Source organism: Sarcophilus harrisii, chromosome 2, assembly GCF_902635505.1.
Source record: "Sarcophilus harrisii chromosome 2, mSarHar1.11, whole genome shotgun sequence".
Taxonomy (NCBI): domain Eukaryota; kingdom Metazoa; phylum Chordata; class Mammalia; order Dasyuromorphia; family Dasyuridae; genus Sarcophilus; species Sarcophilus harrisii.
Window position 1 is genome coordinate 185,496,673 of NC_045427.1, and position 27,454 is coordinate 185,524,126.

At 35.0% G+C, this 27,454-nt stretch overlaps 1 protein-coding gene across 2 annotated transcripts in view; it reads right to left on the reverse strand.

Annotated features, from left to right (window-relative positions):
• EIPR1 (EARP complex and GARP complex interacting protein 1) overlaps positions 1 to 27,454 on the reverse strand; it is a 202,093-nt gene that overhangs the window by 24,599 nt on the left and 150,040 nt on the right. For both annotated transcript variants that reach the window (XM_012539894.3, XM_023494661.2), the window contains one exon: positions 5,349 to 5,448. In XM_012539894.3, the coding sequence (XP_012395348.1) occupies positions 5,349 to 5,448 (100 nt within the window). The remainder of the gene's footprint in view (positions 1 to 5,348; positions 5,449 to 27,454) is intronic.

A 27,454-nucleotide genomic window follows, 5' to 3' on the forward strand; every position in this document is an offset into this window, starting at 1 on the left:
ATATAGAGTTATATATATATATATATATATATATAACTTCACTTGATGATTTCATTGCCTTCCATGGGTTTAGTGAACATCTCTGACATCTCCAATTCAAGGTCCCATAAGTATCTCAAACTCAGCTCCTTCCTTGCCTTTATCACACATATCCAACTTGTTCTCAGAAGATGTCATTGCTAAATTCACAATATTTCTCCCAACTTTCTTTCTACTCCCACAGCTGCCACTCTATTCTAGGCTCTCATCATTGTATTGTGAAAATAAAATAGCTTATATCTGGTCTTAATGTTTCAAGTTTCTCCCTGTTCCAATCCATCCTGCATTCATCTACCAAAAAGATTTCTCTAAAGTGCAGGTCTGATCATTTCATCTCACCTCCCTAATTAATTAATGCCAGTCACTCCAAATTACTTCTAAAATCAAATATGAAATCTTCTATTTAGCATTTAAAACCTCTCATGACCCATCCCCTTCCAACCTTTCCAGTCTCCTTACACTTTGCTCTCCTTCATACACTATACAGTCTAGCTACACTGACTTATTTGTTCCTCCACATGACACTCCATCAGATAATTCTGTACATTTGCATTAGTTGCATCCCAACATCTAGAAATGCTCTCCCTTTTTACTTCAGCATTCTGGCTTCTTTGGGTTTTCCAAAGCTTAGCTGAAACATCCTCTTATTCAGGAGGCCTATTCTAGTCCCAGTCCCACCAATGGCACTTGTGCAAGTTTAATCTAGCTGAGGTTTCAGTTTATCAATAAACATTTATTACATACCTACCACGCTGCACTATATAGGGATGCAAAAAGAGGCTGAAGATAGTCTTTCCCTCAAAGAGCTTATAATCTAACATACAAACAAATAACAAATATATACAAAGTAAGCTATAAATAGGATAAATAGGAAATAACAATGGAAAGCACAAAGAATTAAGATGGTAGATAAAGCTTCCTGTAGAAGGTGAGCTTTTGCTTATAATTTGTAGGAAGCCAGGGAGGTCAGTAGTCAGAAGGGAGGAGGCATAAGGAAAAGCCAGAGAAAATTCCAGAGCTGAGAATAAAGTGTCTTGTTTGTGGAACAGCAGAGAGGCCAATTTAAGTTTCCTTCTCTGTGAAATAAGGATAATAACACTGGCAGCAACTATTTCATGGGAATGTTGTAATGCTCAAAAGAGATTATGTGAACATTCTCTTTTCCTCTATATTTTGAAAAAAAAAACCTTTATCATTATCTCATTTCTTACTCCACTGTCTAAATGAAAAGGTTATTCTTTCTAAGAACAGATTCTCTATTCATACTTGATTCTATCCCCTCCTTAATTGCTTCCATGATTATCCTTTCTTTCTGATCTGTTGTTCAGTTGTCTCAATCATATCCCAACTCTTTTTGTGACCCCAATTTTCCTGGCAAAGGTACTAAAGTTGTTTGCCATTTCCTTCTCCAGTTCATTTTATAGATGAGGAAGCCCTGAGTGAGACAGCTAGTTAAGTGTCTAAGGCTAGATTTGAATTCAGCAAGATGTCTTCCTGACATCAAACCTGGCACTCTATCTTCTGTGCCACCTACCTGCCCTCTCTGATATGTAATCTCTCCCTATTTATTGACTTTTTCCACTGCTGCCTAAAAATATAATCTGTTGTTCCCTATCTTTAAAATCAAACAAACAAACAATAACAATAACAACTCGTTGGATTCTACTATTCTTTCAATCTATAGTTCTTTCTCTTTCTTCCCTTTCACAGTCAACTCATAGAAAAATCTAACACTGCCCCTACTTCACATTATGTCACTTCTTAACACTTTGTAACTTGGCTCCTGACACAACTAAAGCTGTTCTCTCCAAAGTTACTGGAGATCTCTTAATTATCAAATTTTATGGCCTCTTCTCAGTCACCATTCTTCCTGATCTTTGTGTAGCATTTAACACTATTGATTTCCCTCTATTTTTCTGGCCCATGTTTTCATAACATTCCCTTGCTTATCTTTCCTGCTACCTGTCTGGTCACTGCTCCTTTGTAGTATCATCATTCATAAGGTACTGCCTAATTGTGAAAGTACCTCAAAGATTTGTCCTGTACCCTGTTCTCTTCTCTTTCTACACTCTTTCACTTGATGACTTCATGACGACAGGCGAGTTTTTTTCTTATCTTACTGGGGCCCAGTCCTATACACCACTTCCTGGACATCTTCTCATTGCATTCCTTTGTGGCATCCTCCTCCCTCCCTGTTCCCTGGAGAGGAGACAGACCTGAAGCAGGGAGACCAATTGAAGAATTTGCAAAAATCTACAGATGAAATGAGAAGCTAAACCAGGATGGTGGCCATGTAAGGAAACAGAAGAATTGTGAAAGATCTTATGAAAGTAGAATGAATAAGACTTGGCAACTGATTAAACATTTGTGATAAGGAAGAATGAGAAGACAAGGATAATGCCAATCTTGAAAATTCAAATGTCTAGAAAGATCTCATTGGCAAATAATGTTCATATTCTTCAGAATGGCTTTCAAGGCCTTTCACAACTTTGATCAACTCACCTCTTCAACTTTTCCTCATATACACTTATTCAATGTCTGTTGGAGAAATTCCTCAGAAAGAGCAAAAGAAGAAAGACAATTCCCAATACAGGAGCCTTTAGCATTATTTTATTTTCCCTTCCTGTTATCACTTTTATCTTAGCAAAAAACAATTTTTTTCCTGTAGCTTATGAGTACTACTTGATCTACAGGCAAATAAGCTCAAATAGAAATGGAAATCTCAGCCAATATGGTTCTCCTCTCCTCAAAACCTGAAGACCCTGTGGAAAGTGTGGGCTCTAGACCTCCCCTGAATTCTGCTAATGATTATAAATGGCATAGAATCTACAATTTAATTGCAAAAGGTAATGATGCAGGGAGCATAAGATTAGATTCACCATAGAAGGTAATATCCTCAAACAATAAAAAAAAAAAAAATTGAGAGGCTTGGTGTGAAGATGGTTGCAATCGATAGGAAGGTTTCTGTATTAAATACTACAGTGGAAGATCACAAAGTGATATTGACAGAACTGCTGACAGAGAATAAAAAAGGAGAAAGAAAACTAAATTGGTGTCTGCAGAAAATAAGTTACAGATTAATCACCCTACCAAAAAATCATTTTTAGATAGCTTAGGGTCTAAAGATACATTAGCAGTTTGATTATAAGATGGCAGTACTATGTTGGAAGAGAAAAAAACCCGCTGAAAGCATCAGATTTAGTTTCTTCTAGACATTCTAGTTATGGAGATACCAAGTGGCTCATACCAGAGCAATCTTTATTGCCCAAAATATACCCTCCTATTGTATGCCAGGATGCCTGACAGCTAAGGAAACATACAAAGGTAAATGTAGTACCTGAATTCACCTTTAAAAATTTTTTTCCTATTCTATTTTATTCTGAGCTAAACAAACATCAAATAAAATGAACATTTCCATACACTGTAGAATAGGGGGGGAAAGGGTTATACATGAAACTGCAAGTCTCTTATTCTATAGAGCTTGCTATTCTTTTAAAGTATATAATCAATTCAACATATAATTCTCAAAGTTGTCTACTTGGATATGATTCCTTCTGTTTTTCTGACTTCTTTTAGAAGAGGGAGGAGGGTAACTTGTCTCTACTCTCTCTTTCTAATATATACTCCTTCTGAGAGAGAGGGAGAGAGCAAGACACAGAGAGGCACAGGGAGAAAGAAAACATCAAAATAAATGTATAAAGTCAAGGGGAAAAAATGATTACATTTTCCACGTCAAAAACTATAGCCCTGGTCTGTATGTTGTGTTCATCAGAAGGAAAATGATATACATCTGATGGGCACTCTGTGTCATGGCTAGTTAATTCACTGCTCAGAGTTCTTAAGTTTCTACTTGAGTATCTTTACAATGCTATATTTTTTGCAAATTGTTCTTTAGTTCTGCTAATTTTATTCCTTAATAGTGCTCTCAAGTCTTTTCAGGTTTATTTAAAACCATTCCAATTATATTCACATACTATGTAATTTGTTCAGGCATTTCCCAATTGATGGACAACTTCCCTTCTTGATTTCCAGTCCTCTGTCACATAAAAAAAAAAACCCTTGATATAAATATAATTCTTTTTGCATGTGGGTCCTTCTACCTTTAGATCTATGTCCTGATGAGCTTAATCTGACAATATACTTAAAATAATTCATTAAAATCACCATGTGGATCACAATAACATGGTTAACTACTTACTGACACATCCCACAAACTGATATTATCCCAAGGGAGAAGTTACAATGACAGAATTCCAGTATGGTTTTTATACATACCTTTGTCAATCTATAATTAGAATCAATGAGAGGACAAAGAGCCAGTCATTAAATCTGCTGAGTGACAGCTTAACTCAATGAGTCATTAATTATTTTGTTAACAATGTTGAAGCTCACTGGGCTTTTATTCCAAAGAGATATTAAAGAAGGGAAAGGGATCTGTATGTGTAAAAATGTTTGTGGCAGCCCTTTTTGTAGTGGCTAGAAACTAGAAATTGAATGGATGCCCATCAATTGGAGAATGGTTGGGTAAATTGTGGTATATGAATGTTATAATATTATTGTTCTGTAAGAAATGACCAACAGGATGAATACAGAGAGACTTGGAGAGATTTACATGAACTGATGCTAAGTGAAATGAGCAGAACCAGGAGAATATTATACACTTCAACAACAATACTGTATGAGGATCAATTCTGATGGAAGTGGCTGTCTTCAATAATGAGAGGATCCAAATCAATTCCAATTGATCAGTAATGAATAGAACCAGCTACACCCAACAAAAGAACACTGGGAAATGAATGACTACAATGTAGCATTTATACTCTTTCTGTTGTTGTTTGCTTGCATTTTTGTTTTTCTTCCCAGGTTATTTTTACCTTTTTTCTAAATCCTATTTTTCTTGTGTAGCAAGACAACTGTATAAATATGTATACATATATTATATTTAACATATACTTTAACATATTTAACATGTTTGGGACTACCTGCCATCTAAGGTTGGGGGTGGAGGGAAGGAGGGGAAAAGTTAGAACAGAAGTTTTTGCAAGGGATCAATGTTGAAAAATTACCCATACATATGTTCTATCAATAAAAAGCTATAATAATAATAATAATAATAAAATGTTGAAGCTCTAAATTAGTTTTAATTTAGAAACCATCCTGAGTTTAAGCAAAGGCAGGCAGACAGGCAGGCAGGCAGGTAGGGAAGGAAGGAAGAGAGGGAGAAAAGGAAGGGAGAGAAGGAAGGGAGGAAAAAAGGGAGGAAGGAAGGAAGGGAACAGAAAGAAACTTCTCTAATTTATTTTCCTTACCACAGCTTGGTTTGAGCTTTCTTGTAAATCCCACAATAGCAGGTGATTATCAGCCAAGGAAATAATCTTTTTACCATCACCCATTGGCTCCCATGTAACACTGCAAGAATAAATGGAATAAAAAATTAATACAAGACATTTAAAAATAATTCCAAGGATTCTAATATACTTTCTTCAAAAATGAATAATGAGGTTATTCTTTTTTCTTTTTATTATTCCAATATTTTCTTTTTCCTCAATTATATGTGAAAAGAATTTTTAACAATTTTTAAGGTCTTGAGTTCCAAATTCTATCACCTTTCCTCTCCTAATAGGGAACAATCTGATTTAAATTCCATATCTGCAATCATGTAAAACATTTTTCCATAGTAGACATTTTGTATAAGAAAACAAAAAGGAAAGAATGAAGAAGAAAGGAAGAGAAGGAAGGAAGGAAGGAAAGGAGAGAGGGAGGGAGAGAGGGAAGAAAGAAGGGAGAGAAGGAGGGAGGGAGAAAGAGAGAGAGGAAGAGAAGGAGGAAGAGAAGGAGGAAGGGAGGGAGGGAGGGAGGGAGGGAAGAAGGGAGGAAGAAATCAGTTTTTTTCTCTAGAAGTAGAAAGCATGAGTCCTTTGGAATTGTCCTGGATCACTTTATTGCTGAAAATAAGCTAAGTCAACTATGATTCTTTATTATAAAACACTGCTGTTACTGTGTACAATGTTCTCCTGTCTGATTCTTCTCACTTCACTTTGCATAATTCATGTAAGTCTTTTCAGATTTTTCTGAAACCATCTTGCTTGTCATTTCTTATAGTACAATAATATTCCATCACCATCATACCCCACAGTTTGTTCTGCCATTCCCCAATAGATGGTCATTTCCACAATTTCCAGTTCTTAGCCACCACAAAAAGAGTTGCTATAAATATTTTTTTAATAAGTAGATCCTATTCTTTTTTTGCAAATCTCTTTGGGATATAGTATAATAATTCCACCTTTGTGTTGGCTGGAGATTTGGAGGGAGCTAGGGGCTGAAGCTGGCAGAGGCAAAGGACTAGTGGGAGGAACCAAGGAGAGAGACAGGCCTCTAAGAAAGCTAACTGGGCCCAAAGAAGGAGACAAGATTTAAAAGGAAACAATAAAGGATCTGGACTTTAACTCCTGGCTGAATTGGAGGTAATTATTACTCTGAATTGAAACTAAGGCTGCCTCCAGAAGCCCCCCCCAAGAAACCTGCCCCCAGAGAACATTATATTTTAGAGAAGAACATTACATTAGAGTACCCTTGTATGCTCCTACTCTGTAATATTGTCATTATGTAATGACCAAATTACATTAAATTAGCAATTCATAAAATAAGAGTTAGAAGAGACCTAAAGAAATTGTTTAGGCCAAACTAACACTTCTAAGTCATGTCCAAACTCAGATTGTTATCTCCCCAACATCTAAAGACATCAAAATACATCGTGAGATGGTGATCTGATCTCAAGGAAAAATTCTCACTACAAAATTATATTTAAAAAAATAAAACAAAGGACAAAATCAAAGAAGAGTAATGTAATATTGTCTCCTTGTATCAGATGATATTAATTAGCTATTAACAGATCATTTACAAATTGTTTCTTCATTGGTATTGGTTAATTTGTACAAAGTCATGCACTCTCTTGCAGAGTCCCTTTTTGGCATGCATTTTCTGGGCTAAATAGGAGAAGAATGGTATCATACACCAATGGAATATAAGATAACTTGGCCACATACACAGTGCTGATGAAAATTTCCTCAGATTTCAATTTTGCTATCTCCTGTTAGCTCGCTCTACCAGCTTCCTGTCACAGACAAATTTGCTGGGTATATAATTTATAGTACAATCTAACTTGTTGGCATAAACATTGAATAGAAGGTCAAGGACAGACCACTGAAGCTTACAACTAGAAACTTCACATCCAGATTCACAGTGAACCACTAACAGGTATTATTATTGAATTAATCTCGAATCCACCTAATTATTTAGGCCATATTTTTCTATCTTTTCCTTAAGGATATAATAAAAAAGACTGTCAAATACATCGCTGAAATTCAGTTGTGTCTGTATCTATGGAATACCCCCAACTTGCTAGTCTAATAAACTATTAAAAAATAAAATAGTTAATAGATCACTAATAATGATCTATTCTTGATAAAGTTCTCACTTAATGATTAGTCAATCAATAAACTCGAATAAAGTGTGACAGACACTGTGCTAAGAGCTAGGAATAAAAAAGAAAGGAAAAAAATCTTAGGAGATCAAAGTCTAATGGGGGAAGTAACATTCAAACAAAAATAAGATATATACAGAATAAATTAAAGATAATCTTTCAGAAAATGTATTTAAATTTAGGGAGATAAAAAAAAAGCTTCCTATATGAAAGGTGGGATTTTAGCTAGAATTTGAAGAAAGGGAAGCCAACATTTCTGGAGATGAAGAAAGACATTTCCAAGCATAGAAGACAGTAAAAATTAGCAACAGGTAGAGATGGAATGTCTTAAACAAAGCAACAACAAGGAGGCCAATATCACTAGATCACAGTGAGGAATTGAATCACTTGAGAGAAATGTTATAAAAGTCTTTGAATACCAAAAAGAGGACTTTATAGATTATAGAAAGTCATTATAGTTTATTGAGCAGGGGTGACAATGGTCAGATCTGTGCTTTTGGAAGATCATTCTGGTAGCTGAGTAGAAAATGGATTATACTGAGGAGAGATTTATGAAAGAGAAATCAGCATCAGGCTACTGCAATAGTTCATGTAAGAGGTGATAAGGGTCTGCACTAGTGTAGTAACAATGTAAGAAAAGAGAAAAGTGCATACATGTGAGATGTTACAAGGCAAAATTGACAGGCCTTGGCAAAAAGATTAGATATGGGAGAGAAAAGGAGAGTGAGAAATTAAGGATGACACTTTTATTTAAATAAAATTTTAATTCAATTTTATTTTATTTTAAGGTTTGTATTCCTTCCTTTCCATTTTGCAATGTCTATTCCCCTCCACTGAGAAAGCAAAAAAAAAAAAAAAAAAAAAAAAAAACATGTATAGTAAAGCAAAACAATTTCACTCTCACAGAGTCTATCAAAAAAAATTTATTTAAATACTTCAATTGGCACTCTAAATCTATCACATCTTGATCTCACAATAAGTAGTATGTTTCATCATAAGTCTTCTGGAATTGTGGTTGGTTACTTTGTTGATTTAAGTCCCTAAATCTTTTAGAAAGACTTGTTTTTATAACATTGTTATTGAATACATCATTCTCCTGGTTCTGCTCATTTCATTCTGCATCAGTTCAAACAAGATTTTTTTTGAAACCATCACTTTCAATATTTTTAGAGCACAATGTTATTCAATCATATACATATATCAAAACTTTTTAGCTAATTACCAATTGAGGAGTATGCTCCCAGTTTCTAATTTTCTTTCTCCACAAAAAGAGCTACTAAAAACACTTTTGTATATATGGAGTTCATACCCTTTAAACCTTCAATAACATATTCTAGAAATCTGCCAGAAGTTGAAGCCAAGTCACCAACAAATAAAACTCAATTTGTAGTCTGGAAGTTGTAAGTTTTAATCCTGCCTCAGACTCCTCACTAGGTGAATGATTGGGAGTAACAAGTTCTTGGAGCCTCAGTTTCTTCATCAGTAAAATGGGAAGAATAATAATTCTGACCTCACAAAGCTGTTGTGAGGGTCAAATGAAATCATATATAAAAAGAGCTTCTCAGTCTTTAAGCACTATGAAATAATATCTACTTATTATAATTACTATTATCACTACTATTTTAGAAATTCAGGGTATCATTTGCCCATTTCAAGTCCTAAGTACTTATTGTATTTTCTAAATGTTTCAAAGATAATTCAGAAGATTATCAATCGTAGCAATCAACATGCACTTATTAGATGTTTGCTTTGTGCCAAGTACTGTACTAAGGACTGGTAATACAAAGGTAAAAGTAAGAATCCCTGCCCACAAGGATCTTACATTCTAAAAGATGATATTGTGAAACATGTATATTAATAGGTTTACAGAAGACATATACAAAGAAAGACAAGATAACCTTATGAGGGTAGGCACTAGTAGCTAAAGAGAAAAGGAAAGCTTTGACCCATGTGGTGGCATCTAAGTTGAGTCCTAAAGAAAGCCAGGGAGGTGACTAGGGAGTCCATTCCAGACACAAGACACAGCCAATAAAAAGGCACAAAGACAGAAGATAAAGTTTTGTTAATAAGGAACACCAAGTAGGCCAGAATGGCTGGAATAAATGGAGAGTACTTGTAGAGGGCTGAAACTCTTGAGTCGATGCACTGAGGTCAGGACAGCCGAGCACTTGAGGCTGACTACTGATTGGACACTACTCTATGGGCATATGCTTAGAAAATGGCCCTCCCCACTATCCTGTGCTGGCTCAATGGTTGGTGTATACAGAGATTGTAGGAAGGACTAGGAGGTGGAGTAAGACGAGCCAGAGTCACTTTTTGTGGTGGACAAGGAAGAAGGCGGTTGCAGAAGATCCCCTTCACTTCTACCACTAAAGACCAAGAATAAAGACAACGGACTTTTGCTTATCCTGACTCTGGCTGATTCTAAGGTATCCTGGGTGCGGTAGTCACAAGTACTGACATGTAAGAATGCTGAAAATGTAATAATAGGAGAGGCTTTGAAGAGTTTTAAAGGACAAAGACCGGAATTTATATCTTTACTTCAAAACTCTTCAAATTTGTATTTGACTCATTTTGGCAAGAGAAAAAATGCTTCAGCTCTTGATGCCATGCTTGGTACTCATCCACTTGCTTGTCGTCTTGGTTAAGCAGTAGGCATACTGCCCAGCCTCATTGCCCACTACTACTGCCCTCCACCATGGACAGCTCCTGCCCAAAGAAGGCAGCATCAGGTTGGAGTCCACAATGCTGAGGTTGTGCACAACATGAGGCAGGTTGTATGGCAAGGATGGTGTGGCTACAGCATTTAGTATACTGACTCCCAAAACAGGGGTGAGGTAGGGAGCATAGTTTGCATTTCCAATGCCCCACCTCCACGCCCAAGGAATCTTGGACAGAAGAGAATAAAAGTCATGGTTCCTTTCAGAAAGTAAATTGGGTCAAGAAGGGAAGAACCCAGCTGAGCTGGGCTGAGCTGGGCTGGGCTGGCCTGTTTCTCAGCAGCTAGGAGCCCCACTTGCCCCTTTAAGGAACTAGATGGGGACAGATGATTAGGTTGCAGACTGGAGACGAACTCTATGTGAGAAAACCCATTCAGTGCTCATTGTTTTTGCCACTAGTAGTGAATTCTAGAGCCAATTAATCATGATACCAAGCTACCACTATATTAGAGCTTCCTGAATAGGAGATTAACATGGTCAGAACTAAGTTTTAAGAAAATCACATTGGTAATTGTATCCTGAGTTAAAAGTTTATTCAAGCCTACTGAGTTGAACAGATTGAAGACAGCCAACTACTCTCCTCATCTTTTCATTTATTGGGTATTTCAATTTCTTATTACCCACTTTTACATTATTCTTCCTAATCCAAAACAAAACAAAAAAAGCCCCCCAACCCAACCCAGAATGTCTCTATATTTTCTTTGTTATCCATTAACATCATCCCATCTTGACTTAAGATTTAGTATTTCTGGAATCATTCCTTTTTAATTTGTTATTTTAGTAGTAATTTATTTTTCCAAATATATGCAAAGATAGTTTTCAACATTTACCCTTGCAAAACTTTGTGTTCCAAATTTTTCTCCTTCACCATCTCCCTGCTCCCCCCCAAGATAACAATCAATCTTATGTAGGTTAAACATGTAATTCTTCTAAACATATTTCCACATTTATCATGCCACACACAAAAAATACCAGATCAAAAAGGAAAAAAAGACAGAAAAAGGAAAAAAACAAAACAAAACAAGCAAACAATAAAAACAACAAAAGGTAAAATTACTATGCTTTGATCTGCATTTAGTCTCCATAGTCTTCTCTCTGGATGTGGATGGATAAATCTATTGGAATAGTCTGACATCATTCTTAAAAGATCTCATTTTTGTCTAATTACTTCCAAAAATTAGCCAGGTGACAGATTTTTTTCTTTTTCTATAGCTCCACATTTACTAAAATTGTTATGTTTTATTTCATCCAAATTTAATTCTATAAAGTTTCACATTTCTTTTGGACCAATTTTTCCCTTTAAACTTTGGCTAAAGAATCCAATCAGTCTTTGTGACTCTGAAATTTGCTTTTCTGAAAAAAGATCCTACCGTATTTCTTCAAAGACATATAGTGTTGGTATCCAAACCACAATCCAAATCTACAAAGATATATACAGATGTAAATGATTGCAAATTATTAATTATTCATGGTTAGGCTAAGCTTATATAATAAAAATAACAATACTACCTAAAATATTTCCTTATTCAGTACCATCTCAAACAATAAAACTATGACTTAACAGAACCAGAAAAAATAATAATAAAGTATATCTGATCAAGAATCTCAAGAAATAATTTTTTTTTAAGTCTCTAAAGTATTGGGCCTAGTGGAACAATATTTACCATTTATCCTCTATGTAGTTTGTTTTTATATAACTGTTTATATGTTGTCTCCATCATTAGACTGCAAACTCCTTGAGATCAGGGACTATCTTTAACTTTTATGTGTATCTCCAACAAACAGGCATTTTTTCAGTGCTTGGGGTATAACAGGCACTTAGCAGATGTTTATTAACTTCCACTCTGGTACTGCCATTCTGGACAGTAATTTGGAAGTGTGTACAAAAAGTTATTAAATTGTATATCAAAATTATCTGATACTGAGAAAAGGTTGGTATAATGGATATTGTACTTGTAAACTATTTTTGCAAAACTTAAAATGCACTATATAAATATTATTTTGTCATTACTGGTTAAAAATGAAAAAGTAGATCAGTAGAAACCAAAAGAAACATTTACATATGAAAAATAAACAGGTGTACAGGTGAGTTGATTAGATTGGAGACAATTAAGTACTCTCCTAATCTTTTCACTTATTGTGGACACCCAGAAAGAAAAAGGAATGGACTTTTATGGGATAGATTAAACAAGAATAAGGAAAAAAAAAAAAAAGCTAAACCCAATACCTAATATTCAATAATATCCTCCCCCAAATACAATACTTGGGAGAAGACTTCCTATTTAAAAGACATGCTAAGAAATTTGCCAAAAAGGGAGAAAAAAAAAAGTTAAATAAGCATCTTAAACCATAGTCAGCAAGTACCAACTACCTACATAATTTAAATTAAAAGGTCACATCATAAGAGGATAATAAAATGATGTTGTGTTTCACAACTATGAATAGAATAAGAAATCCAAATTTTATTTATTTATTTATTTCTTCCTCTTCTTTTTTTATTATAACTTTTTATTGACCGAACCCATGCCAGGGTAATTTTTTACAACATTATCCCTTGCACTTACTTCTGTTCCGACTTTTCCCCTCCCTACCTTCACCCCCTCCCCCAAATGACAAGGAGTCCTATACAAGTTAAATATGTTACAGTATATCCTAGATATACGTGTGCAGAACTGAACAGTTCTCTTGTTGCACAGGAAGAATTGGGAAATACAATTTTTTTTTTTAAAGTTATAGAAGAGATCAGAAAAGACAAAATAGATCTTTTTAATTGCATTAAATTGAAAGACTTTGTGTAAATAAATCAAGGCAACTTAAACAAAAAGAGAAACCATAATAATTGAGGGGAAAATTTCACATCAAATTTCTCTGACAAAAGTCAGATATCTATAATATAAATGAAAAATAATGCAGGTTTAAAGGCCAAATGTCATTCTGCAGAGGCAGTCTTTTTTTTTAAAGGATATGAACAGCTAGTTCTTGTAAGGGTCAGAAAACAAAGGTCACAGTTCAGTGCAAACAGGAAGTAAACAAGCAAGAAATGCTTGAAGTCCCGGAAGTAATTTCTGTGAGCAGAGATCACCTCGTGGATGGGAACTCTAGCCGTACTGAGATCGCTTCGTTAATGGGAGTGTCTCCTTCTCTGATTGGCTGTGCCTGTGACCTCACAGACCCTATGGAGAAGGAAGTCACTCTCTTTAATCCGGTGTTCACCTGAGAGCTACAGAGAGGTTGTAGGCAGGTTGTGAACACGTGGGTCTCTCTCTGACCTGGTGTTCACCTGGGAGTCAACAAGAGGCCAGGGCAAAATGTGAACATGTGAAAAAAAAAGACTTTAAGCTTGCATATGGCTGTTTTTGAATGTGCTACTGGTTTTTAAACTACAGTTCATTGTGAAACTGTGGCCAGACCTCTAAAGACCTCAGAAAGAGGTAAGCTGGGTAAAATTGATTTATACACTGCAAAAGACAGTAACCAGAGGTTTCTCTGAGGGCCTGGGAATTAGGACAGACTGGCAATGCAAAATGCAGAGTAGTACTAAAGTGTTCACAATGAAGTGAATGCCCAGGGTCAAGCATTTTATTTTACAAGTTCTCAAGAGAAGAATTACAAACTATTAAAATTCCCATGAAATACTCTCCAAATCACTAATAATAAGACAAATATCAGTTAAACTAACTATGTAAAATGGCAAAGATGATGACAGATGGGGGCAGCTAGGTGGCGCAGTGGATAGAGCACCAGCCCTGAAGTCAGGAGGACTCAAGTTCAAATCTGATCTCAGACAATAAATACTTCCTAACTATGTGACCCTGGGCAAAGTCACTTAACCCCCAATTGCCTCAGGCCAAAAAAAAAAAAAAAAAAAAAAAGATGAGAGATGGATATAACCAATGCTATATGGGTTGTGGATGATAGGCACACTAATAAATGATGGCTGGAACTATGAAACTGTCTAACCATTCTGTAAACCATTCATAATTATGTGAAAAAGAAAAATAATCATACTCTTTACCCCATAAATAATATTCCAGAATATATTCAAAGGAATTATTGTGTATACCAAGTTAATCGTTATAGAACTTTTTGGGAGAAAGGGAAAGTACTAAAAACTAAAAACAAAAAGGCTTTCCATAGCTAACCAAATGATTATTTGATTATGGTATATAGTTAAAAATACCAATGTTCTACCAATGTTGGCTATGTTTAGGAGATGTTTGGGAGAACTATAGTCTCTGAAGTATTGAAAATGAATAAAACACAGCAATGTAAAGGGCACCTCCATCTAAAGGAACAAATACATGTAAGCAAGTGCAATGTATAACAAAAATAGAACTTTAAAGAAATACTAGGGGGGAATCGTCTTCAGGAATAAAAAAAGAAGATGGCCTGAATATGTGGCAAGGGTAATGGACAACAAATAGATATCCTCAGTGCTCCACTGGTATCCTTATAATCTTTAGAGAAAGCAAGGAAAGTCTCTCAAATAATGGGTGGACTCTCTGTAATGAACTTAAATGAGAAGACTAAAAAAAGTTACATAGGATAGACAGAAATGGATCTAAATTACTGAAGAGAACATACAAATTGACAAGATCACAGATTCATCTGAATATTGAAGAAATAATAAATGATGCATCCAGAGAAATATGGATAGACTTGTAATAAATTAATGCAGAGTAAAGTAAGAAAAATTAAGAAAACAGTATTCACAATATCTAAAATAATATCAAAAAAAAAATGGTAAAACAAAACTGAACATATGGGAGTATAATGACCAAGCATGACCCCAAATAAACAAATCTACCTCTCTTCTTTCACTAAAGGGATAGGAGATTACAGGCTTGGGATGTTACATACGTTGTCAGATATGTCAATTTGCTATGTAAGTTTTATTTAAACTAGTCTTAGTTTTGTTTCCTTAAAAGAAAAAGGATAGATAGTTAAGAGAAGGTTATATTTGGAACTATTTTTTAAAGCAATGCTACAAGCTAATCTACATACTCTTCATTTTACTTCACAATCTACCTATACTCTCCTGCCACCAATTCTTCCTATCTTTTGTGTGGGTCAAGGGATTTATTTCTCCATGAAAAAGCTGGTGTTTTTCAAGGATATTATCAAAGCAAATAATAAACTATATTTAAAGTAGCTACAGAAGTGAAGTTTCTTGTATATAGAGGGGAAAATACATTTAATGATTTCAAAAGAATTTTTTTTTAAATTAAGAGTACAGGAGGTAATATCTCAGAAAATAATTTGATTTAGGATTTTTCTAGGTGAAGGTCATAAGAAATAGTTTATTTTTATGAAGGGCCACATTGAAAAGCATCAGGTTATAATGTCTATTTTAATGACTATCAGAAAATGGGATAAAGAGAAACTACAGTCATTAAACACAAAAGATTTTATTAGAAAGATTCATGAAAGGTTGGCATAGCATACTCCAAGAGTTCTCTAAACATAATTAACAACATCAGATTTGAAAAGTTGTGACCCACAGTGTATTATAATACATATAATAATATATGTATTGTCTTTGGAAAGAACAAACAATATAAGGATTGGGAAGAATTGGGCAAGTTAGTAAGGAATGGAAAAGAAACCAGTAGAAAGGGAGAGATTGAAGATAAGAGAGGAAATAATTGTTCAAGTTAGCTTCTGTAAGAAATACAAGATGATAGGATCTATAAGCAATTGTGCTTAAGTGCTGGGAATACAAATAAAAAAGACAGTCCCTGTCCTCAACAATCTAGCAATCTAATAGGGGAAGACAAAATACAAAAGAAAGCTGAAATTCTGAAGGAGAAAGAGAAAGTGAAAAGGCATGGTGGAAAAGTCAAACAGGTTCAAAATAAGTATAAGATCAAAGCTTAAAAGTAAAGCCTGAGCAAGAAAGACAACTAATGCCTAAGAGTCTGCCCCAAAGGAGCTAAGTATGAGGGAAGACATAAAGGGAGTTAGAAGGCACTAAGGGAGGAGAGAGGACTTGGTGTAGGATGGACAATTTCTTCAGCAAAGCAGCAAGGTCATATGCTGAGAACGAAGGAAGTGAAAGGGATCTAGGTAGTTTGAGGAGAGAAATTTAAAACAACCACTGACAGCAGTGTGATAGAGTTGATCTGGTAAGAATAAAAGTTGATCTGGTAAAAATAAAACATGGCTGTGACACTGACTCTAGAAGTGTTCTGGAGCATAATTAAAAGGAAAAAAAGTAAAGGAGAAGGGGTTAAAAACTGACAGGGTAAGAATGACACCCTGAACAGTAAAAGGGTTCAAGGTAAAATATAGTATATAGTTAAGATAAACTTGAGAAAGGAGAGAGTGCCTTTGAGAGTGACATCTAGGGTTAAATACAAATTTGTATGTTTTACATTTAAGATGATTCACAACCTAGTTTCAACATGCCCTTTAACCTTATTATGACTCTTTTACAATCCATCCAAATTCTTGATGCTCCTCAAACACAACACAACATCTTACACATGCAAACCTTTGTTATTCCCTCTTCCACATGCTATGATCCTGCCAAATGGACCTACTGTCTCCATACCTTTGTGCTAATAAAATGAGGAATGCCCTCTCTCTTTACCTGAAGCTCAGATGTCATCTCCCATATATAAAGGCTTTTCCTGATCTCCTCAAGTGCCCATGTTTTCCTATCCCCAAAACTTTGAACTTAACTATTTTATATATATTTGTACTTATTGTGTTTAAGCTGTACACATTTTAAGATATATTTGTCATTGCCACCTTTCCCCATCAGAATGTAAGTTCCTCGTACAAAAGGATTGTGACTTTCTTTATACTTATAACTCCATTGTCTAGCACATAATAGGTACTTCCACTCAATGATGAATATTCTCATAGATGGTCTACTCTACACATCTCAGTGATTCTAAAACCTTGTGGAGTTAGATTCTGGATAGCAGGCCACACACACATACCCCCCCCCCCCATATTGGACTCTGGATATAGGCCATACCCTGCCTTCCCATGTCGGGCCCTAGATAGCAGTCCATACACTCTCTCCTCCCCTTTTTCATTTGTGCAATTAGACTTGGGAAAACTGAATTTAAAAAGAAAACTTTATATCCTGAAGTTCCAATTCTGCTTCACACAGTGTGTGACACACACACACACAGTGTGACACAATGAAGAACAGAAAAGAAAAACAATATTCAGGCGCCTGCCATTCTGACTCCATCCTTGTCCAAAATTACCCTGGGAATAGAATTATTGTCAAGGACAAAGACACCAAGTTATGTTATCTCGCCTCCTGCCCTGACTCAAAAACTTAAATTATGCCCTCATTAAAACCCTTATTTATCAAGAATGGTCCTCCTCCCTATCTGATAGGGCCTGAACCACAATCCCCAACCTGTAAATGCCAAGTTAACTCTTCTCTTCCAGCTCTCTCTTTAAAATAAAGATAACAACAGCTGCTAGATATAGACTAATTGCATCTTGGCTTCTGTATCCTGCTTGCAAACTCTAGTTAGTTAAAAGACTATATAAACTCTGTGCCTCAGTTCCTCTGCACTGAATGCTTTGGAAGTATATTCCCATTCAATCAGCTAGATTATGGAACTCTCCACATTAAAATTAATAAATCCCTATTCACCTCAGTTTTTATGATACTACAGTAAGCCATCATCCAAATCCCATTTCCTAATCACCATATCCTTATTCCCTATTCCCATCCCCCTTAACTTTCCCAATCTAAAATCCCAACCAAATACCACCCACATCAACCACTGTGCTCTCTGAAATGCCTGTTCTGTAAGTAATAAATTTCCCTTCATCCTAAATTTTTTCCTCTCTCTTTCTTTCCAATTTCTAGTAACCATTCAAATCTGGCTCCCCACTAAATGACACAAAGTCCTTGGCCACCCTCTCCAGTACAAGCTACACCTTCAATCATTCCTCTCAGCTTACTAATTGAAGTGAATTGGAATACTCCTTGTTCTCCCTTGCCACTTCCAAGTTTTTTTTCTATCTCCATTACTCATTAACCTCTCTTCTGAGGTTCAAATAATTAATATCTACCACCCAATCAAATATTGATAGTTGTTGTCTGTAGAACTCTGTCACTCTCTTGCCCTCATGCTAGGGGACTTCTATATCTAAGAGTGTGTGTGTGTGTGTGTGTGTGTGTGTATGCATGCATGTATTTATGGGCAGATACAGAGAAATATATTTATGTGTATATTTGTGCCTGTGTGTATATAGACACAGAAACATACACAAGAGAGATTTTTCCTTTAACACCCTAACCACTCAGTTCCTCAACATACTTCCCATAAATTACTCTTCCATTCCACCTCAGCTCTGTACAAAGTACCACACTTTCCTTTCTGAAGTTCAGTTTAACTATATACTGCATTTCACCTTCGAATCCCTTACCTGCTCAGGGTGTCATTCTCATTCTATCAGTGTTTAACCCTAGTTAACCCTCTTTCTTTCTTTTTATTCCTATTCCTATGTTCTATCACACCACCTCTAGTTCAAATTCCAAATGTGACCACAATCTATTAGTTTTCCACTTCTGCCTTTCCTCAACAAACTACTCTTCAATTACACAGTGACCTCTAATCCCTTAACACCTTGGTTCTCCCCTAGGCCATTTCCTCGGACAGGCCATTTCTTTCCTTTTCCCCATCTTAACCCCTTAATGAAGAGTCCTTTTCTTTTCTGAGTCTTTGGCCCCCTTATTATATTGCAATTTTTAATCTATAAAACCTTGTCCTTTGATGAATTCCATCTTCATTTCTACATACATGTTGCTGAGCATATATAGAGAATATGAAGTAACTATTCTGGCTGGATCCACTAGAAATTATGTTAAACAATATCAGTTGGGCCCTCATAGAAAATCCTTCTGTACTTCTCTTAGCAACTTAGTATCCAATTCTTCACTGCAGTTCATCCCCACTTAAACCTCCAAAGGCTCCTTCTCTCACCACTTTCTCAGTATAGAACCTTACCTTATAGTTTATAGAAAAAACTGACAGCATTTGCCATGAATTCCTGTTTTTCCCCTTTCTCATCCCTCACATGTCTCCTGTTTCACCTCAGTTTGACATGAAAAGGATTTTATTCCTTATCAAGGCCTGCTCTTTCAACTTGTGATCCCATTCCATTCCAACTTCCCGTCAACAAATTGCTCCTTCTTTCATTGCCATTCTAACATTACATTGCCCATAAACATGTATAACTTCTCCTAACCTCAAAAAACCTTCACTTGATCTTTACATCTTTGCTAACTATTGCTTTTCAAGATTAAGCTCTTTGAAAATATAACTACAATAGATATCTCCATTTTCCATCCTTTTCTCTAACTTCTTAACCTGTTGCAATTTGGCTGGCATCAAAATTGTTCTCTACAATTACCAATATTCTTTTAATTAGCAAATCTAAAGGCCTTTTCTTAATCCTCATTATTCTTGACCTCTCCATAACCTCTAACATTATGAATCACCCTATTTTCCCTGACTTCTTCCTCTTAGGTTTTCAAGACACCATTTAATTCTCTTCTTATCTACTCCTTAGTCTCCTTTGCTAGATCCACATATGGGTCATCCTTTAATCCTGTCCCACAGGGTTCTCTCCTGGGCTCTCTTCTCTTCTCCCTCTAAACTATTTCATTTGTTCTCAGGGACTTAATTACTATTCTAATGATTCTCAAACATATCTATACTGCCTTTACTCCAATCCTGCATTCACAATTGCCTTTAAGACATCTTGAACTAGATATTCTTAAATAGGTCCAAAAAGGAACTCATTATTTCCCTTCCTAAATCATTCCCCTACTTAACTTCCCCCTTTAATATTGAGGTTACATCATCCTCCCAGTTCCTCAGGTTTACTCTTCCTCTTAATCTCTGGGTTCCCCTTCCTTCAGATCCCAATTAAAATCTCATCTTCCGAGGAAAACTTTTCCCAACTTCTCTTAATCCTAATGCCTTCCCTCTTTCAATATATATTGCAAACAAATATGTTTATAATAAGTCAGATGGAAAGTTCCCCTGGTCCTAATGATACAGTGGCAAAGCAAATGATAATGTTTTTATTTTTTTTTTCTTTATGTCATTTCCACTGATAAAATCTTTTCAGCTTTTGATGATTGAATAATTTTGTCTATCTTCTGGGTCATCAATATCATCTATATCACCTGAAGGAGCAGTTCCCGGGGATACTTCTCTTCAGTCATTGCTTAGCTGGATGATGGGTGATGACACTACTCTATTCCCAAAGCCCTTAGACTCAGGCACCTAAGACATCTCCACTGAAGTCTGAAAAGAGAGAGTAGTTAAAGTAGTAATGGTGGTTTGATGTACTTGATACATGCTGCTTCTTGTCTTTATCTCAGGGTGCCTTACTACTTCATCTAAGTCTGCTTCCCTTCCTATGATTCCTATTTGGTTATTAGTTGGTGAGGACAGTTGCTCACTCTTTCTTAAAAAAAAAAAAAATTGAAACAATAGCATGGAGTTCTTCTGCTCATGTGCCTATTGATGGCAGCTTATCAGTAGGTATTGCTAGTGGTGAGTCCCTTTTTCACAATGATAACTGCTTTTCAAAGATGGAAGTGAAGTTTGGTCTGAAATCAAGTCTGCTATGAAGAAGACACTGCTCTCTTTTTTAAACAATATTTTTATAGCTTTTTATTTTTCCAAAGTACATGAGAAGATAGTTTTTAACATTCACCTTTGCAAAACCTTATGTTCCAAATTTTTCTTCCTCCCAACCACTGATTCCCTCCTATAGACAGCAAATAATGTAATATAGGTTAAACATATAATTCTTTGAAACCTATTACCATCTTTGTCATGCTGCACAAGAAGAATCAAATCAAAAGGTGAAAGAAAAAAATGAGGGAAAAAAAAAAACAACAGAAACAGTGAAAAATACTATGCTTTGATCCACATTTCAATCTCCATAGTTCTCTCTCTGGATGTGGGTGGCTCTTTCCATCACAAGTCTATTGAAATTAACTTGAATCACTTCTTTGGGTTTTTTTGTTTTGTTTTTTGGTTTGTTTGTTTCTTTTGCTGAGGCTATTGGGGTTAAGTGACTTGCCCAGAGTCACACAGCCAGGAAATGTTAAGTGTCTAAGGCCAGATTTGAACTCAAGTCTTCCTGATTTCAGTACTGGTGCTCTATGCACGTCATCATCTAGCTACCCTGAATCACTTCAGTGTTGTAAAGAGTCAAGGGACACTGCTATTCATTCTCAAGGTTCCCAGATTCAGGGTCCTCTGAGGGGAGATGGTGAACAAGGTGGTGGTAATCTGGCTCTTCTGGTACAAACTACCTTCTGTCTCGCACTCAGAATGTCCTGCTGCTTTAGCTACTAAAGTATTTAAATTTTTTGGTGGCAAGAACTATTTCATTTTTTACTTTCTATCTTAAGCACCCAGTATAGTGCCTCACACACTGCAGATCATTAATATTTACTTGTTAACTAATTATGACCAGGGAAAGAAAAGGGTATGAAAGTGGCACTGGAAAGCAAGGAGTAGGCAGATTCCTCCTCCTGGCTCCTTGTGTTAGGAAGCATGGGAAAGAGGGGTCAATACAGAAGAAAAGAGAAAGATGTGAGGTAAAGTATTTTTAGGGTTCACCAAAGTCTCACCGAATTCTAGCACTTTATCTGAATCATGACATTAACATGAGTTGGTCAGGATCCAAATACAGGCCAATGAAAGCACGGATTTTTTTTCTTCTATAACCTTGATGCAGAAAACTATCCCATGGTGCTTCCTCCCCAAACTAGCCAGATCCCACAATAACCTTCCATGCAATTATCATTGCAATTAGTTATATGTTGACTCAGTTTTGCCACTGATTTGATTTATTTTGAGGGTGTAGTTTTGTGCTGTGTGCCCTAAACATGTTTTGTGAATCCTGCTCTGTGTGTCCAATTTCTACATATGGCTCTTTTAAAGCACATCATTTAGGCATACTCTCTTAAGAGACCTGTTTGGACATTTGTTTATAGGAGAGAAGGCATTTGAATAACACATGTATACACACAATAATATGCCTCACTGAGAGTACTATAGTACTAGATCTAAGGTTCCTTTCCAATTTTGTCACTTTTATAAAGTTTATGAACTTCAATTCAATGATCAAAACGATGGTAATGAAACCATATAATAAACAAGAATAATCACAAAAACCAATGAAGAAGAAAGTAAAGCAATGATTAGGAGCCCAATCAGATGCCAATATATCTGACAATCTGAGCAAAAAAGAGGAATATTTATGAAAATGTTACCTAATGACTTCACACCTCTCAGACTGGCTAAGATGACAGGAAAACATAATGATAAATGTTGAAGGGGATATGGGAAAATTGGCACACCAATGCATTGTTGGTGGAATTGTGAAATGATCCAACCATTTTGGAGAGAAATTTGGAACTATGCCCAAAAGGCTATCAAAGTATGCATATCCTTTGATCCAACAATGGAATAAGTATTTATTAAGCAATTCTAGGTACTAATTATCTTAAACTTTAAAAATATTATCTAATTTGATCTTCACCATGACCCTGTGAAGTACATATTAGCTAGTTGTTATAATGATTATTATCATATAATTATCTAAAGAGTAGATTTTAATTTTATATATACTGAGGGGGAAGAAACAATAATTGACCTAAAGAATATGTTGAAGATTACAATTTACATAATTTCTGAATGTTTAGCTAAAATCAGTATAAGTGCTTACTAAATGTGCTTAACCATAAAGACATTTAATAGACTAATTTGAAAAAACTCTAGCCCCATCTATATATTTCTTAAAAATTCTCTGTTGAAGGGGATGTAGGAAAACTGGGATGCTAATGCATTGTTGGTGGAATTGTTCAATGATCCAATCATTCTGGAGAATAATTTGGAACTATGCCCAAAGGGCTATCAAACTGTACATAGCCTTTGATCCAGCAGTCTTACTACTGGGTATGTATCTCAAAGAGATCATAAAAGAGGGAAAAGAACATACATTTGCAAAAATGTTTATAGCAGCCTTTTTTGTAGTGGTAAGGAACTAGAAATTTAGTAGATGTCCATCAGTTGAGGAGTAGTTGAATAAGTTACGATATATGAATATAACAGAATATTATTGTTCTATAAGAAATGATAAGCAGGCTGGTTTCAGAAAAGCCTAGAAAGACTTATATGAACTAATGCTGAGAGAAGTGAGCAGAATCAAGAAAATACTGCACACAATAACAATAAGATTATGGACATGATTAATTCTGATGGACTTGGCTCCTCTCAACAATGTGGTAGTTTGGAATACTTCCAATGGACTTTGGAAAGCAGGTGCCATCCACATCCAGAGAGAGAACTATGGAGACTGAGTATAGATTGAGGCATAGTGTTTTTACCTTTTGTTTGTTTGTTTATTTGTTTTTTTTATTTCTCGTGGTTTTTTTTTTCTTTTGGTCTGGTTTTTCTTGCACAATATGATAGGTGTGGAGGTATAAAAAATGTATACATATGCATATATATGTATATGTATACATACATATGCACATAAATATGAAACCATAACCTATATTGACATATCAGAAAGTAGAAATAACCCTAAATAATTCCATCTTAAGAAACTGAATAAACCATTAATGAACTTCCCAGGAAAAAATCCCCAGGGCCAGATGGGTTCATGAGTAAAGTCTACAAAACATTTAAAGAATAATTAATTCCAATACTATATGAACTATTTGAAAGAAATAAGCAGAATCCTACCAAACTCTTTTTATGATGCAAATATGGTGCTGATATCGAAACCAGAAAGAGCTAAAACAGAGAAAGAAAATTACAGACCAATGAATATTGATGCAAAAATTTTGAATAAAATGCTAGCAATATGATTACAGCAATATATCACAAGTGTTAAATAAATACAAGCTACTGTTACTACTATTATTTCAGCCCATTTCCATATACAGAGTTGGGTAAGAAGATTTTCTTTTCTCATAATTAATGAAACAGGAGATATATAGATATATGTTAATACAAATACAGATATAGGTATTTAGGAATACTTAATGCTCAATAAGCAATTTATATCTATTCCTTGTGCCCATATTTTCTAAGGATATATATAAATGACAAACAAAATATAAAGTAGTCTTCATTTATAAATTTCAGAGCATTTTCATTGCCATTAATAAAAAGTTTTCTAGGGAAAGGAAGAAAAAGAATAATTCAAAGCAATACATAACTGTTAGGTACATGAAGTTTTTTTTTTTTTAATTAAAAAACAAACACAGATATAAACAATTAAAATGATGGACAGAATCTAAAGTAGATAAAATGTAATTAGCTAATTAGAACTTGGCCACACAACAGAATTAACATCTCTATTGAAGTGGGTTGGGGTCCTTTTAAGAAACTGTATTTCCTATTGATCTGTGATTCCTTTCAGATTCCCAGCCCCTCCTGGCTGAGGCACATCTTCCCTGGTCCAGGATGCCAGAGCCTTTGATTCACAAATCCTGATCAAAAGCATCCTTTTGAATTCCAATAGGAGATCTGGATTTGTCCCAGCCCTAACTGGATCTGACCCAACTTGGGCTCTCCCAACCCCCTCTGGTTCTGATCTACTTGGTTTTCCCAACACCCACCAAGACAATCAATATAATGAGCTTCCATCAACTAAAGTCTTTGTAGATAGACCTTGGTGGCTTACTCAGCTACTAGCACTTTCTGTCCACTGAGAACTGCATTCTCAGTGCAAAACTCTATTTTCCATAGATCTACCACTATAAAAGTCAGTCTCTGGTTAAACTGATTTCTATCTAACAATAAACTCATTTTGCAACTAATATTTGGGAAAGAATGAATTCTTTCACTCCTGGAACATTTGGCTGATTTAAGGAGGATTCTTGATAACTCTCTAACAGCCAGTAACCTCTAGACCCGCCAGGGATCTAGACCACTCAAATAGCATCATTATGGCTATGAGACATCACACACACACACCCACCACAGAATCAGAAATTCCATTTTATATTTATTTTTAAAAATCACAACCTGAGTTCACTTTACATTAGTCCAGAGCCTAGATTTATGAAGAATATTTCACATAATATCTGAACCTTTATGAGTGGAATCTCCCATTCAAAAGCTGACCAAGACCAATAAGTTATAACCTGACCAAATTTAAAAAGATTATAATATCCAGGCTAAGAAAGCTGCAGAAGGCAGTGTCATAAATGTAACAAAAGACCATAGGTTATGACTCTATTTAAGTTGAAAAATTCCTAAATATAAAAAAACTGTAAATAATTAGTATACTTCATCTCAAACTCTCAGTTTCATGTTTGTTAAAGATTTCTAGCTTTTAAATAGAATTCTGTTCCCAATAGTTTCCTGAAATGTCCTAAATTCTGTCTCCAGTCCTCCTATTCATTTAATTTGCTAGCATTAACCAAAATATTTTTATAAACATTCTTTCTCAAAAAATATCATAAAGCCTATTTAAAAGCTGTGTTCAAAAATATTTGAATTTTACTTAAAAGGTTCTATTCAACAGTTAAGAAATATGACTATAACTAACACCATTTGAAAGTCGAGGCCAATTCAAGTAACACTATGCTAACTGATAAATATCATTGCATTAATTTAAATGAATTAGTCAAGTAATTATAAATTCAATCACTTTGTTTTATGAATGAAGCATTGTTCTAGTGATTATAAGGGAGACAAAACAATAGGATGTTGACAAATAATATCTATATTTTGCAGGATAAAATTTATAAAAATTAAAAAAATTAAAAGAATAAAATGAAAAAAAATCTGATGATTGGAAAAAAAAGAAACATGGGAACTTTTATGTTCCTAGTGGCATCATGAAATTACACAGCTGTTTTTCTCTTTTTTTTTTTCTTGTTTAGAGAAATAAAATAAGAATTTAGAATGAGAGGCTGCTAAGATTTTTCACTATCAATAGTTTGAAAAGCCAAGGCAAGGTGAACAGGCTGCCTGTGCTGAGAAAAAGATATATATCTCAAGGGTCCTTCAATACAGATACAGCTCAAAGGCTGAAGACAAAGAGATTGGAAGGTTTTGACATCAAGCCAACACTCAGGATGAAAGCTGAAAAAGAAAATATTAAAGATTAATGAGAAAGATACCAAATTATACCTAAATGGTGATACCTAAGATTTTAAAGTAGCAATGTAAGAACTTTCAGATGATTAGTGTTGACTTTAGAATTATGTTATTTATATTTTTTAATAAGAGAACGGAAAATTCTTGAGGAAAGATTCTATATAGAAGATTCTAATAGCACCTAAGCCTAAACCTTTCTTACAGTTTTTATAGCACATTACTGCCACTCAATGGTAGTATCTCTAAATTGCAGGATAAATTTTTACAGAGGAAAAGACATATTTTGATAGCTGATTCTGAAAAATCTAATGGTGTAAAGTAAGAACAAAGCCACGCTAGTGTGTATCTTTATTTGTCATTAATGTACTTTTATTTGCCATTCAACATCAAGTTTTATGCATAAGATTAATATTTGATTCCATGAAACTTATTAACTAAAAACAGTATTAATAAATTATAAATTACTTATAAATTAATAAATTATAAATTACTATAAATTAAGAAAACACTTCTCAGATCCCTTGTAAAATACAAATATAGCTCTAATACCTAAATTAGGAGAACTATGAAACAATATTATTAATGAATATCTATTGAAATATTTGGTTTTTTTGGGGGGGAGAAAGGGGAAGTGTAAGATAACTGGGTTAAGTGACTTGCCCAGAGTTACACAGTTAAGAAGTGTTAATTGTCAAAGGCTGGATTTGAATTCAGGACCTCCTGACTCCAGGGCAGGCCAGTGTTCTATCCACTGCACATCTAGCTGTCCCTATTTAAATACTTAAATAAATCTTGTACAGCAGACATCAGTGCCTCATCAAATAAACCATTCATTATTATCATGTTGGATTTATAACAATGAGGCAGCTCAGTGGTACAGTGAGACAAAGCAATGGGCCTGGAGTCAGGAAGACCTCAGTTCAGGCACTTCTTAGTTATTACTCCCTGGGGCAAGTCACCTATCCTCTATATGCCTCAATTTTCTTAAATATAAAATGGGGATAACAGAACCTACCTTCTAGGGGAGGATAAATGAAATGTTTGATTTTAAAAATTCACTAAGAATACTTCAACATTACAAA